Source organism: Nerophis lumbriciformis, linkage group LG12 (genome assembly GCF_033978685.3).
Source record: "Nerophis lumbriciformis linkage group LG12, RoL_Nlum_v2.1, whole genome shotgun sequence".
NCBI classification, from domain to species: domain Eukaryota; kingdom Metazoa; phylum Chordata; class Actinopteri; order Syngnathiformes; family Syngnathidae; genus Nerophis; species Nerophis lumbriciformis.
In genome coordinates, this window is record NC_084559.2 from 35,443,143 (window position 1) to 35,458,145 (window position 15,003).

The 15,003-nt window shown below is 38.8% G+C and overlaps 1 protein-coding gene across 1 annotated transcript in view; it reads left to right on the forward strand.

Moving 5' to 3' along the window:
* The first annotated feature begins 798 nt into the window (after nucleotides 1–798).
* cdk7 (cyclin-dependent kinase 7) overlaps nucleotides 799–15,003 on the forward strand; it is a 29,376-nt gene continuing 15,171 nt past the window's right edge. Inside the window, exons 1-7 of the mRNA XM_061986484.1 lie at nucleotides 799–942; nucleotides 5,929–5,988; nucleotides 6,081–6,114; nucleotides 6,189–6,256; nucleotides 6,354–6,422; nucleotides 10,547–10,657; nucleotides 10,730–10,848. Of these exons, the coding sequence (XP_061842468.1) occupies nucleotides 877–942; nucleotides 5,929–5,988; nucleotides 6,081–6,114; nucleotides 6,189–6,256; nucleotides 6,354–6,422; nucleotides 10,547–10,657; nucleotides 10,730–10,848 (527 nt within the window). The 5' untranslated portion in view covers nucleotides 799–876. The remainder of the gene's footprint in view (nucleotides 943–5,928; nucleotides 5,989–6,080; nucleotides 6,115–6,188; nucleotides 6,257–6,353; nucleotides 6,423–10,546; nucleotides 10,658–10,729; nucleotides 10,849–15,003) is intronic.

The following is a 15,003-nucleotide window of genomic DNA, read 5'->3' on the forward strand; positions in this document are numbered from 1 at the left end:
AATAGTGCTCGATACCGTAGTAGAGCGCAATATATGTATGTGTGGGAAAAAAATCACAAGACTATTTCATCTTTACAGGCCTGTTTCATGAGGGGGGGTACCCTCAATCATCATCTCCTGATGATTGAGGGTACCCCCCCTCATGAAACAGGCCTGTAGAGATGAAATAGTCTTGTGATTTTTTTTCCACACATACATATATATATATATATATATATATATATATATATATATATATATATATATATATACATATATATATATATATATATATATATATATGACTCCTACCTCTCCCGTTATTGTGGACAAAAGGGAAGTAGTAAGGCGTGTCCCACGCTTATTTATAGATAGAGACAGGTGTCACAGCAATTATTGCAGTAGGAGGGACAACGAGACAATTGTTCCACATTGACAAAACATCGAACAAGCTTCAGGTATTTACATGTAACTTACACATTTTGTGTAATTATAACAATAATAAAACATTATAAAATACGTTATTTACATGACATAATTGACCCTGTTACATATATATATATATATATATATATATATATATGTATATATACACATATAAATACATATATATATACATATATAAATATATATACATACATATATATTTACATATATATACATATATACATATATATATATATATATATATATATATATATATATATATATATATATTTATATATATATATACATACATACATACATATATTTGTGTTTACTTGGTGCACCAGTAGATGGCAGTGTTGATCAAATATGACTTTTTTTTTTCAACCCGGAAATACTATGTGTGGACCTTTAACAAGGCGGAAGTTGACATTCATGGCACTAGTACATGATTAATGACATTTAACGGCGATGGCGCTCGATGTAAAGTCCAGAGCCAAACGGTACGAGAAACTGGATTTTCTCGGAGAGGGACAGGTGAGGATGTTTGACCGTCAGAGTTTTCATTGTTGCAGTTTTCGTTCTTTTCAGGGCGCTAGTTTGTGAGCTGCATGGATGGAAGCTAAGAGTAGCATGCTAGCAACCCGGTTGTTAATGTCAACAAAGCCTCGATCAATATTGAATTCACCCGCAATACATTTGGAAGTAATGTCCACCATTAATTATGTATCATAAATATGAATATTGTTTGGAGTGTATTTTCCAACAAAACAAAGCGAGATAATTAAAGCAGTAACAATGGAGCTTGACTGGTACAACATCTCTCAAGTGAGGACATCCCTCACATTTACATTATTATATATTTTCAAGGGAAATTGCTAATAACAGGAACATTTTAATTAAAAAATAGTCAGCGTACAGCTTTATAAATATATTGTTTAAAATGCTGTAAACACAAGGGAGAACACCTCACAGTAACATGTTAAAGTTGTGACCAAAGTGGTTTGTATTAGGATCCTTTCTTTAGGAGTCCAACCAGATGCTTTATTTTCTAAGGTGGTCTAAAATAATGGGACGTAACTAAAATTGAAGTCTAGAATTTACTCTATACAAAGGAGTAAGTACAGACCACCGCAATACAAGTGCTGGAGGTAGTGAACAGAGCTATCTGAACGTCGGAGCAATCTCTAAAAATGGTCGCCCTCCTCACATGCTTTTGTCCATGTTGCATGCTCGCCTTGGCGGCGATCGAAACCGAAAGTTAACTTGACGTGTGTGCCAAGCGCACACACTTTCTCCTCCAGTCTTGCTCCCTGCACCTGGTACTTCATTTTCCGGAACCTACAGGAGATACAATGTGTGTGTATTTGCATTTACATTTGAGGGGTTCCGTTTTGCCCAAAGGAGGGAAACTAGTCCCGTAATAATTGACATTTTTCATTTTCTTGTTGTTTTTATTAAGTTTTGCTTGCATGGATATTACAGCTGTGGTGAGTTAATTTACCTTACAGCAACCCCCTGAATTGAATTACTATTAAGAACAAGGTATTGATTTATTTATCCGTACCACCCACTGTTTGAGTTACATGCTTTATAAAAATCACCTTATTATCAAAGTAGATGAATAAAATGAACTGAGACAACTTCTGCTGGAACATAAACCAATTCCTCTAAGTCTATTAAGTCCTTTTTTTAAATGTAAGTCGTTGTGATTCTCAATACAGAAAAAAGAGCAAGTTCACTAGGTTTTGCATTTTTATAAAGGCTACACTTGACTTGAGTTGGAAAGGGGTGGAAAGTTTCCGGTAAATTTCCAGAAACTTTCCGGAAATTTACCACGGGAAGTTAAGCTCGGGAAGTTTGGAAATATTGACCATTTTTTGATTATTCAAAGTTGGACACCCTCAATGGGAATAAATGGGAATTAATGGGGAATTACAATAATTACCGTATATATTATTGGGCACTTGTCTATATGCTGCTGCATCTTTGTGGCATTTTTGACGTAGCTCTTTTCACAGTATTTGCAAATGTACGCAGCCTTTCCGCCTACCAATGTTCCCTCTAATTTTCCATATGTGTGAGCAAACGCAAAAACTCCTTGAGCATTCAGTGGAGCACATGTGAGCGACGTCAGACCTGCAGCACACCTGTCCCAAACCTGACTAAATAACAAGTTCAATGTTTTATCATTGTAATCAAATGGCAGCAGTCATTTCCATGAGATTATTTTCTAATATACGGGTAAGTGTTTTGGCCCACTTACAATGACTATAACATACTGTTTTTCATGAGCTGTGTACTAGTATTATATGTCTGGGTGGGGGGTCCTACTTTGGAAATAATGTGTACCCCTATCAGATATCGCATTTAGTTCCCACTAAAACATTCACATGTTGCACAATGAGATGTAAACATGGGATCATGTGTACATTACTGTAACTTTCCTTTTGTAAAATATACCTTTATTAGTATTTCTTTAATATAATAACATAATTTTATGATTACGGTTCGGGTTCGGTGAATGCGCATATGAAACTGGTGGGGTTCGGTACATCCAACAAGGTTAAGAACCACTGTTCTAGAGGAAGTGGCTAAGAGATCCCGGCATCGCCGGCGTCTGATTTCCCTGCGGTTAGACCCGACCGATCATTGGAGATGTGTCACGTGTTGACTAGCGTTCTAAAGCTGTTATTCCTAATTATTAGTTAATGATGGATTCATTTTTATGCTTGTTGGAGTGGGACATGTACCTTTAAAAACATGCAGACAATCCAGAAGATGTCCCAGAAAGAGTCCTCACGGTCTGTCCCTATCACTATCTCTTTTTTAGCAGCAATTTTCCCTCTAATTTTTCATGTGTGTGAGAAAACGCACAAACACCCTTAGCATTCAGTAGAATACAGACGTGCACACTGTGGCCATACCAGCAGCACATTTGTCTCAAACCTGACATAACAATTTAAATGTCTTATTATTATAATCAAGTGACTAGTCAATTTCAAGAGATTATTTTCTAATATATGTGATTTGGCCCACTTAAATATTGTTTTGTTTTTTAAATCAGCTGTGCACTATAGTATTTTATGCCTGGGTGGGAGTCCTGCTTTGGAAAGATTGTGTACCCCTTTCAGAGATCACATTTAGTTCCCCGGCTTAAAACATTCACATGTTGCATGAGATGAAGTGTTTATTAACTTTCTGTCCGTAAAATAAATATTTTTATTAGCAATTATGTAGTCCTGTAACATAATTTCATCATTAATATCCAAAAAATAACATTCTCAACAAATGACAGTAGAATAAGCACACTAATTGAGGAGTCATAGTAAAACGACCTGAAATTTACACTTTACGTGCAGTATTGGAGTTGTCCAACTTTTTGTGTGGCCATAAACGCACAAGTGGCTAATTGCCATAGTGTATGTGTCGGTGCAGGTAAGAGAGAGAGCAAGCGGCTGCTGTGGATATAACAGATGACAAAGTGTTGCTTTTGGCTTGGTTTGTACGGTAGACAACGACCAGTTTTGCTAGATAAAAGTATTTTACACATTGTTTTGGTGTGGTTATGGCCGATAAACAATTTCGCTAAATAAAGGGACCGATAGAATTCCTGTCCTCCTTTAAGTGTCTCCACAGACGTTACAATAATTTAAGTGTTGACAAACATTGTTTTATCTGTTGTGGCCGCCTTTCCTCACCTGTCACTCAGTTGCATAGCAAAATCATACAAAACAAACTATTTGTTTATTTTGTTTAGAGTGGGATTTGATTTTTTGCGCGGCATAGATTTTCTGTGCGCAGAGGACGCGTGAGCAGTGCGCAATTGCGCAGATGCGCACCTTAGAGGGAACGTTGCCGCCTACATTGGTTGGGGTGAAATGTCTCCACACATCAGATGGTGTACGTGGCATTATTATGTTTGTATTTATGTATTCTTGTAAAACACTAATGCAATGCCACACACAGATATAAATAGTCAGCTAAACAATTGGAGTAGTCTTTAAAAATATTTTACTGATGGACAAATGAATAGAAATAGGCTAGATGAATAAATGAACACTCAATCAGCATGCTAAATCAAACTGTAACCTACATTTTTGAATGACAACAGAATGACTAGCAGAACAGAAGGCAGAGGAAACTACACGATTTGATTTAGTATTTGCTAGTTGAACTTTACAGATCACAAAAAAGGTAAATTCGGATCACTAATGTTGTTGCCATAAATGAATGGGATTTAACACAGAGAAAATTAGCATCACGGCTAACGGAGAAATATTTCCGGTTCATTATGAGACTGTTGTGGTACATAAACCTAGCTAGCTAGAGATATTGGCCCCAAAATCATTTAACAAGTACAGGAACAGCTAGCTAGCTTGAGTGGAAGTCTGCTGGGGTAGCCTACAGTCTTACAGTAACAAGCAATTACACCTCTATTAAACTTAAATACCATAGATCAAATATATTTACCCCAGTAATATCATCAAAACTTACCTGACTGGATGAAGTCCTTGGGCTCAAATACTAGTGTGGCCTCAATAGCCCTGCTGTAGTGTGTAGGTAGCATGCTGGGAATTATCTGTGCATGTGATGGAAGAATGCATCGCACATGTGATGGAGGAATGCACAGTGAAGGGTTGAAATTCTACTGAATTTGCATTAAATCAGGTTGTTTTAGCTAATAATCATACTGCAAGATCTAGCATGTTGCATTCAATGTTTATTTCCATTAATTTCCCATTAATTCCCGTTAATTGTCATATATTCCTGTTCCCATGGAAAGTCTCCAACTTTGAATATTCCCGGAATTTTGCAACCCTACACTTGACCGTAGCACTGAAAATATTTTAAAACTGTAAATATTGGTCACTTGTCAGCTTTATCAGTTTATTCCTTTAAAAAAAGAGCCATGGTTTTTGCTTGTTTTGTGCAAAATGTGCAACAATATTGCTTTTATTGTAGCTTACCGAAAAGTGCATATTTGCATTTACTTTCCCTGAACATATATCGTTTATGGGATAGACAATATATGTTCAGGTAAAGTAAATGTGGATAGACTCTATCCAGAAGCCAATTTGAAATAAAAATTAACCCTGAGACGTTTCAAACTGTCAACTACATCAGTTTGAACATTTTTTATGAAACAAAATTATTTCATATTTATTTCACAAGATGTGTCTGTTTTTTATGAGCACATTCAACTTAATTGCAATGTGCCATCATTTTGCAAGATGCACAGAAAATCAACAAAAACAACAACATAAAAGGAGATGATTAGGCTTGTATTTGGTGGCTGCACTGAGCCCTTTTTTGCACTACACATCCTTTGTACTCGCTACTCTTACTGGGTTAAACAGGGAGCCTGTTGATTGGATGGAGCACTGCTCCCACCTAGCTGCAGACTTGTGTATTGTTCTAATATGACTACCAGAGTGTAGACACACATAATGAAAAACTCTAATGCTGCTAAAAAACACTAGTGTAATACTTAACTAATTCATAACTTCTTCTGTTCTCCAGTTTGCCACAGTATACAAAGCCAGAGACAAAAGAACAAACACTATAGTTGCCATTAAAAAGGTAAGGTAATGTAGCTACAGTCGACAAATTAACAGCACCTTTCTGCTATTCTGATGTTCATCTATATTTTTACGTTGTTTGTTGTCCGCTAGATTAAAGTTGGCCATAGAACTGAGGCTAAAGATGGTAAGTTAGTAAGTTAGTACACAATATCTACCCTGTCTTTGCTTGTATACATTTGTATTGCTTTATTTGTATAGGTATCAACAGGACTGCACTGCGAGAGATCAAATTACTGCAGGAGCTGCATCATCCAAATATTATTGGGGTAGTTGTTGGTTTTATTACTGTTATTATGTTAATCCTCCATTTAAATTACTTTAAGAGACCTGCCTTACTGTAATTCGATCTATTGTGTGTTTCAGTTACTGGATGCATTTGGACATAAATCTAACATCAGTCTGGTGTTTGACTACATGGAAACTGATTTGGAGGTAAAACTATGTTTTTATTAGATGACACACCTCCTGCATGCTGTGGCTTCTCAATAACGCCGTTCCTCACTGTCCATTTCTATTTAGGTTTTAGTCGTTTTATTGTTTGTTTTGAAATTGTCCATCTTTATGATCTGCTATTAAGATGCTTTAAGCAGTAGAGGTGTCCCAATCCGATATTGATATCGGCTTGGGATACTACATGTTAAATGTCTGATATAAGCGCTCCGATACGAGCTGTACTGTACCACGTTTACTTGTGCAAAGCTGGACAGCTGGTTAACATCTGAATGTCCTCTAATATCACACACGGTTGGTCTTTTCGTGTATTTTAGAGATGTCATTCACAAATGTAAACGTGGTAGGTTTAGCAGCTACACAACAGCTAAGCACACTATAGCACCCAAGCTAGACATATGAAATAAGTGTCCTTAACTGAACAATTTTGCAGTTTAAAACACCACATTCGTCAATATAAACAAGTATCAAATAATTAAAGTTACATATTACTTACACATACAAAGTCTCCAAGGCAGAAGAAGCGTATTAGAAAGTATCCAGAAAAAATGTGTCCGCATTATTCAACTTATTGCAGCGTTTCTCAAAGTGTGGGGCGCTCCCCACTGGTGGGGAATAGAGACATGACAGGTGGGGCGCGAGGAACGGGAGGGAATTTCACTTTAATTATTATTATTATTTTTTATTTTTTTAGATTTTTTTTTTTTACTATGCTTTCATTTTCTATACACACTGTAAATCACTTTGTGATTCTGTCTGTGAAATCCGCTTTATAAATAAATGTAAATTACTTATTTTTCCTGTAGGCTTTACATTTCTAGGAAGGAGCAAAAGTTTGACAGACATAGCAACAGTAACTAATGGGGGCGGGGCTAAGTGGAACAAACTTGACGAGACAAGCGCAGCAAAATGAAAAGCTGTCCCACTGTCAAACGACACAGTTGCGAGACGTATATGCTACATTGCAAGTGATCTTGAGGAACAACTCGGAGACAAATGAAAATAAAGTCGTTTTGCTTTACAAGTGGACGAAGCTACTGACAGCAATAAAGACTGCCTGTTCATCGCATACGTCCGCTTTGTGAATGGCGAGTCACTGTGCGAGGATTTGCTGTTTTGCAAATACATCAAAAATAGAGCCTCTGCTGATGAGCTGTTCAAGATAATGGACAGTTTCCTCAAAGAACACGACCTTAAATGGGAAAACTGTGTGGGCTTTTGCTCTGATGGCGCAATGACCATGGCAGGGTCAAGAAACAAGCTGCAGGCTCTAATAAAGAGGGTTGCGCCAAATGCGCATTGGACACACTGTGTCATTCACTGGGAAGCACTCGCGTCAAGGCAGCTCAGCCCCGAACTCAATGAGGTTTTAACAGATGTGAGCGCGGTAAATTTGATCAAAACACGACCACTGAAAGCGCGACTGTTCTCTACACTGTGTGAGGAAATGGGAGCTGATCATACAGCCGTGCTGTTTCACCATACTTGCCAACCTTGAGACCTCCGATTTCGGGAGGTGGGGGTGGGGGGCGCGGTTGGGGGTGGGGGCTTGGAGGAATATATTTACAGCTAGAATTCACCAAGTCAAGTATTTCACACACACATATATATATATATATATATATATATATATATATATATATAAAAGAAATACTTGACTTTCAGTGAATTCTAGCTATATATATATATATAAATAAGAGAAATACTTGAATTTCAGTGTTCATTTATTTACACATATACACACACATAACACTCATCTACTCATTGTTGAGTTAAGGGTTGAATTGTCCATCCTTGTTCTATTCTCTGTCATTATTTTTCTAACCATGCTGAACACCCTCTCTGATGATGAATTCTGCTTCGTCTCCTTGTTGTGTGCGCAGTTGTGCACTGCACTCTCTAAAAGCCCTAGATGTTAATGTCACATATGCATGTACATTAGATGGCAGTATTGCCCTGTTTAAGAGTGTCACAACATTGCTGTTTACGGCAGACGAACTGCTTTACGGTAGACGAAAACGTGACTGCTGTTGTTGTGTGTTGTTGCCATGCTGGGAGGACGTTAATGAAACTGCCTAACAATAAACCCACATAAGAAACCAAGAACTCGCCCTCGATCATTCTACAGTTATAATGTGATTGGGCAGGCACGCTGTTTATATTGTGGGAAAGCGGACGTGAAAACATGCTATCGACACGTCACTCAGGTACGCCTGAATTTCGGGAGATTTTCGGGAGAAAATATGTCCCGGGAGGTTTTCGGGAGAAGCGCTGAATTTCGGGAGTCTACCGGAAAATCCGGGAGGGTTGGCAAGTATGTGTTTCACAGTGAAGCAAGGTGGCTCTCCCAGGGCAAAGTGCTGTCACTTGCCCTGTCTTCCCAAATGCATAGCTCCTCCTTTTTTTTTGCAAAGATTGCAAAGTGGCACTTTTATTTTATTTATTTTGAACTTGATGCAAGTTATTTGATTTATTATTGAACTTGATGCAAGTTATAACACTTTTATTTGATTTATTATTGAACTTGATGCAAGTTATAACACTTTTTTTGATTTATTATTGAACTTGATGCAAGTTATAACCCTTTTTTTTATTTATTATTGAACTTGATGCAAGTTATAACCCTTTTTTGATTTATTATTGAACTTGATGCAAGTTATAACACTTTTGTTTTATTTATTATTGAACTTGATGCAAGTTATTTTATTTATTATTGAACTTGATGCAAGTTATACCAGGCAGCACGGTGGAAGAGGGGTTAGTGCATCTGCCTCACAATACGAAGGTCCTGAGTAGTCTTGGGTTCAATCCCGGGCTCGGGATATTTCTGCGTGGAGTTTGTATGTTCTCCCCGTGACTGCGTGGGTTCCCTCCGGGTACTCCGGCTTCCTCCCACCTCCAAAGACATGCACCTGGGGATAGGTTGATTGGCAACACTAAATTGGCCCTAGTGTGTGGATGTGAGTGTGAATGTTGTCTGTCTATCTGTGTTGGCCCTGCGATGAGGTGGCGACTTGTCCAGGGTGTACCCCGCCTTCCGCCCGATTGTAGCTGAGATAGGCTCCAGCGCCCCCCGCGACCACGAAGGAAATAAGCGGTAGAAAATGGATGGATGGGCAAGTTATACCACAGCTGCACAGTTATTTTATTTATTATTGAACTTGATGTTATTTTATGTTATTGAGTTTGAATGTATACAACTTGATGTTACTTGATGTTCAATAAATTTGAAAATGTTAAGCTTGGCGTTAGCGTTCTGTTGGGGCGATGGGGGCAGGTGGGGCTTGAAAACTCGCCCTTGTCCAAAGTGGGGGATGACAAAAAAAGTTTGAGAACCACTGACTTATTGTGTCATGAGCTTAATTTAATGAATTGTTGTGGCCACTAGGTGTCACCAAAAAAACTACTTAAAGACAGCGCACGTCCATTCCAATTGGTTAATAATGAATAGATTTTCATATCTACTAATACCATTGTGTTATGTTTAAGTCATTTTACTAGATCAAGTCTTTTCTAACATTCCACACTCCAAATTAATAAATGTATGTATAATTCCTACTGATAGGGTATCGGATCAATATCTGTATCGTATCAGAGGTAGTTATCTTTGTCATGTAAACACATTTTTTCTACTCACTCAGGTGGTCTTATTAGCTTCTACTGTATTTAAACTAAAACTATAATTTCCAAATCCTTGATATCCCCTCCCTAAACTTGTAAGTTTCATTCTAATGTTTTTCAACAAACCGCTACGATTGATTTAATGTTGGCTTCCTATCCTGCAAGTGAGATCAATAGACAGCCACCAATCTTTCCACTGCACCCATTTCTTTGTTTTTAGCATACAATGCTCTAAGATTCCAATTGATGCACACCTCTCATATTAGATTAGAGTGCTTTAAAATAAATCAATACATTTCCACTCTTGGCTCTAACAGCCAATTGATTGCATTAGCAGCTAAGTATGAAATATGACGCTCAGCTAACGACCAGTGCTCCAAGTGCTTATATTCAGGCATTTACCATCACTTACAATTACAGAGCATACATCCTCTCAGCTATATGTCTACATTTATAGCTTTTATTCCTCTTTTTCTATTTTTAAGGTGATCATCAAAGACACCAGCCTACTCCTGACTCCAGCCCATATCAAAGCGTACATCCTCATGACTCTACAGGGGTTAGAGTACATGCATCAACACTGGGTGTTGCACAGGGTAAAAGCACAAACACTACGCGTGCTGCTCTCTTCCCGCCTGTCTTTTAAATGTCTTGGTTTGCATTTTTAGGACTTGAAGCCCAACAATCTGTTGCTTGACGGCAGCGGAGTGTTGAAGTTGGCTGACTTTGGTTTGGCCAAAGCCTTCGGCAGCCCCAACAGAGTCTACACTCATCAAGTTGTTACCAGGTCTGTGTTGTTGAATACACCATTTTTATTTGCTTTCATTTTTCATGAGTTAAACTCAAAAATCTAAAACTTTCACTTTATACACAAAATACCTATTGCTCTCAAATATTGTTTACAAATCCGTCTAAATCTGTGTTGGTGAGCATTTCTTCTTTGCCAAGATACTCCATGCCACCTCACAGGTGTGGCATATCAAGATTCTAATTAAACAGCATGATTATTGCACAGGTGTGCTTTCGGCAGCACACAATAATAGGCCACTCTGAAATGTGCAGTTTTGCTTTATTGGGGGTCAGAAAAGCAGTTATTGCCTCATGCAGTGCAACACATCTCCTTTGCATAGAGTTGATCAGGTTGTTGATTGTGGTCTGTGGAATGTTGGTCCACTCCTCTCCAATGACTGCGCCAAGTTGCTGGATATTGGCAGGAACTGGAACACGCTGTCGTATACGCCGATCCACAGCATCCCAAACATGCTCAAAGGGTGTCATGTCCGGTGAGTATGCTGGCCATGCAAGAACTGGGATGTTTTCAGCTTCCAATTGTGTACAGATCCTTGCAACATGGGGCCATGCATTGTCATGCTGCAACATGAGGTGATGGTATCGGGTGAATGGCACAACAATGGGCCTCAGGATCTCGTCACGGATATCTCTGTGCATTCAAAATGACATCAATAAAATGCACTCCGTTCATTGTCCATAACATACGCCTGCCCATACCATAACCCCACCCCCACCATGGGCCACTCGATTCACAACGTTGACATCAGCAAACCTCTCTCCCACACGACGCCACACACGCTGTCTGCCGTTTTCCCTGAACAGTAAAAACCGGGATTCATCCGTGAAGACGCCATCGAATGTGAGCATTTGCCCACTCAAGTCGGTTACGATGACAAACTACAGTCAGGTCGAGACCCCAATGAGGACGACGAGCATGTAGATGAGCTTCCCTGAGACAGTTTCTCACAGTTTGTGCAGAAAATTATTTGTATGCAAACCAATTGTTGCTGCAGCTGTCTAGGTGACTGGTCTCAGATGATCATGGAAGTGCACCTGCTGGATGTGGAGGTCCTGGGCTGATGTGATTACACCTGGTCTGCGGTTGTGAGGCCAGTTGGATGGATTGCCAAATTCTCTGAAACGCCTTTGAAGACAGCTTATGGTAGATAAATGAACGTTCAATTCACGGGCAACAGCTCTGGTGGACCTTCCTGCAGTCAGCATGCCAACTGCACGCTCCCTAAAAACTTTCAACATCTGTGGCATTGTGCTATGTAATAAAACTGCACATTTCACTGTGGCCTTTTATCGTGGGTAGCCTAAGGCACAACTTTGCAATAATCTTGTTGTTTAATCAGCATCTTGATATGTCACACCTGTGAGGTAGGATGGAATATCTTGGCAAAGAAGAAAATGCTCACTAACACAGCTTTGTGAACAATATTTGAAAGGAATAGGTCTTTTGTGTATATAGTAAAAGTTCTAGATCTTTTGAGTTGGGAGCAAAAACAAAAGTGTTGCGTTTATATTTTTGTTCAGTGCAGGTTTGTATATCGTTAAAATGTTATCAGTACGATACCCTTATCAATATTCCTTATCAATACCGGTTATTTATTGGTACTATATGTAATTTGTGGAAACAAAATATGTGGAAAAATGCATTTTAATTAGCATTTATATTAGCACAAATTAAACCGTAGCCATAACACCTCAAGCATGACGTACTGTAATATCCCAGAACTGGAGCTCTTTTATCAACACTTGTTTTTTTAAGTCTTAAAGATGTCAACTATGTGTGCAGTGTCAGGTGAAATGCAGTTATGTCATCTTCGTCTAAAGACCACACAGATCCATCACTGTGTATTTTTGGATTCATTATAATCAGCTGGAAATAATATTCATATATGGCATGCATTTGCAGAGCACACACCTTTTTTTATGATTTATCCTATCAAATATATCATAAATCCATACAATCAATAAGCATGTTATGTGGGTGTGCATTTTGTAACAATAGGAATTGTTATGTGTTTATGTTGCACACAGACGTAGTTTGGAGTGACAGACAGGAAGCCATATTGAATGTTGCGCTACCTATGTATGTGTGTGTAGTGCGTATTATATGTATGTATGTATATATGTATGTATATATGTATGTATGTATATATGTATGTATATATGTACAGTGGGGCAAAAAAGTATTTAGTCAGCCACCAATTGTGCAAGTTCTCCCACTTAAAGTGATGACAGAGGTCTGTAATTTTCATCACAGGTACACTTCAACTGTGAGAGACAGAATGTGAAAAAAAATCCAGGAATTCACATTGTAGGATTTTTAAAGAATTTATTTGTAAATTATGGTGGAAAATAAGTATTTGGTCAATAACAAAAATTCAACTCAATACTTTGTAATATAACCTTTGTTGGCAATAACAGAGGTCAAACGATTACTATAGGTCTTTACCAGGTTTGCACACACAGTAGCTGGTATTTTGGCCCATTCCTCCATGCAGATCTTCTCGAGAGCAGTGATGTTTTGGGGCTGTCGCCGAGCAACACGGACTTTCAACTCCCTCCACAGATTTTCTATGGGATTGAGGTCTGGAGACTGGCTAGGCCACTCCAGGACTTTCAAATGCTTCTTACGGAGCCACTCCTTCGTTGCCCGGGCGGTGTGTTTGGGATCATTGTCATGCTGGAAGACCCAGCCACGTTTCATCTTCAAAGCTCTCACTGATGGAAGGAGGTTTTGGCTCAAAATCTCACAATACATGGCCCCATTCATTCTTTCCTTAACATGGATCAGTCGGCCTGTCCCCTGAGCAGAAAAACAGCCCCAAAGCATGATGTTTCCACCCCCATGCTTCACAGTAGGTATGGTGTTCTTGGGATGCAACTCAGTATTCTTCTTCCTCCAAACCGTCGAGTTGAGTTTCTACCAAAAAGTTCTATTTTGGTTTCATCTGACCACATGACATTCTCCCAATCCTCTGCTGTATCATCCATGTGCTCTCTGGCAAACTTCAGACGGGCCTGGACATGCACTGGCTTAAGCAGGGGGACACGTCTGGCACTGCAGGATTTGATTCCCTGTCGGCGTAGTGTGTTACTGATGGTAACCTTTGTTACTTTGGTTCCAGCTCTCTGCAGGTCATTCACCAGGTCCCCCGTGTGGTTCTGGGATTTTTGCTCACCGTTCTCATGATCATTTTGACCCTACGGGATGAGATCTTGCGTGGAGCCCCAGATGGAGGGAGATTATCAGTGGTCTTGTATGTCTTCCATTTTCTGATAATTGCTCCCACAGTTGATTTTTTCACACCAAGCTGCTTGCCTATTGTAGATTCACTCTTCACAGTCTGGTGCAGGTCTACAATTATTTTCCTGGTGTCCTTCGACAGCTCTTTGGTCTTGGTCATAGTGGAGTTTGGAGTCTGACTGTTTGACAGGTGTCTTTTATACAGATAACAAGTTCAAACAGGTGCTATTAATACAGGTAATGAGTGGAGGACAGAAGAGCTTCTTAACGAAGAAGTTACAGGTCTGTGAGAGCCAGAGATCTTCCTTGTTTGAAGTGATCAAATACTTATTTTCCACCATGATTTACAAAGAAATTCTTTAAAATTCCTACAATGTGAATTCCTGGATTTTTTTTTCCACATTCTGTCTCTCACAGTTGAAGTGTACCTATGATGAAAATTACAGACCTCTGTCATCATTTTAAGTGGGAGAACTTGCACAATCGGTGGCTGACTAAATACTTTTTTGCCCCACTGTATGTATGTATATATATATATATATATATATATATATATACAGTCAAGAAAATAAGTATTTGAACGCCCTGCTATTTTGCAAGTTCTCCCACTTAGAAATCATGGAGGGGTCTGAAATGTTCATGGTAGGTGCATGTCCACTGGATGAGAGATAACCTAAAAAGAAAAATCCAGAAATCTCAATCTATGATTTTTTTTTAACAATTTATTTGTGTGATACAGCTGAAAATAAGTATTTGAACACCAACATTAATATTTGGTAGAGTAGCCTTTGTTTGCAATTGCAGAGTTCAAACGTTTCCTGTAGTTCTTCACCAGGTTTGCACAGACTGGAGGAGGGATTTTGGCCCACTCCTCCACACAGATCTTCTCTA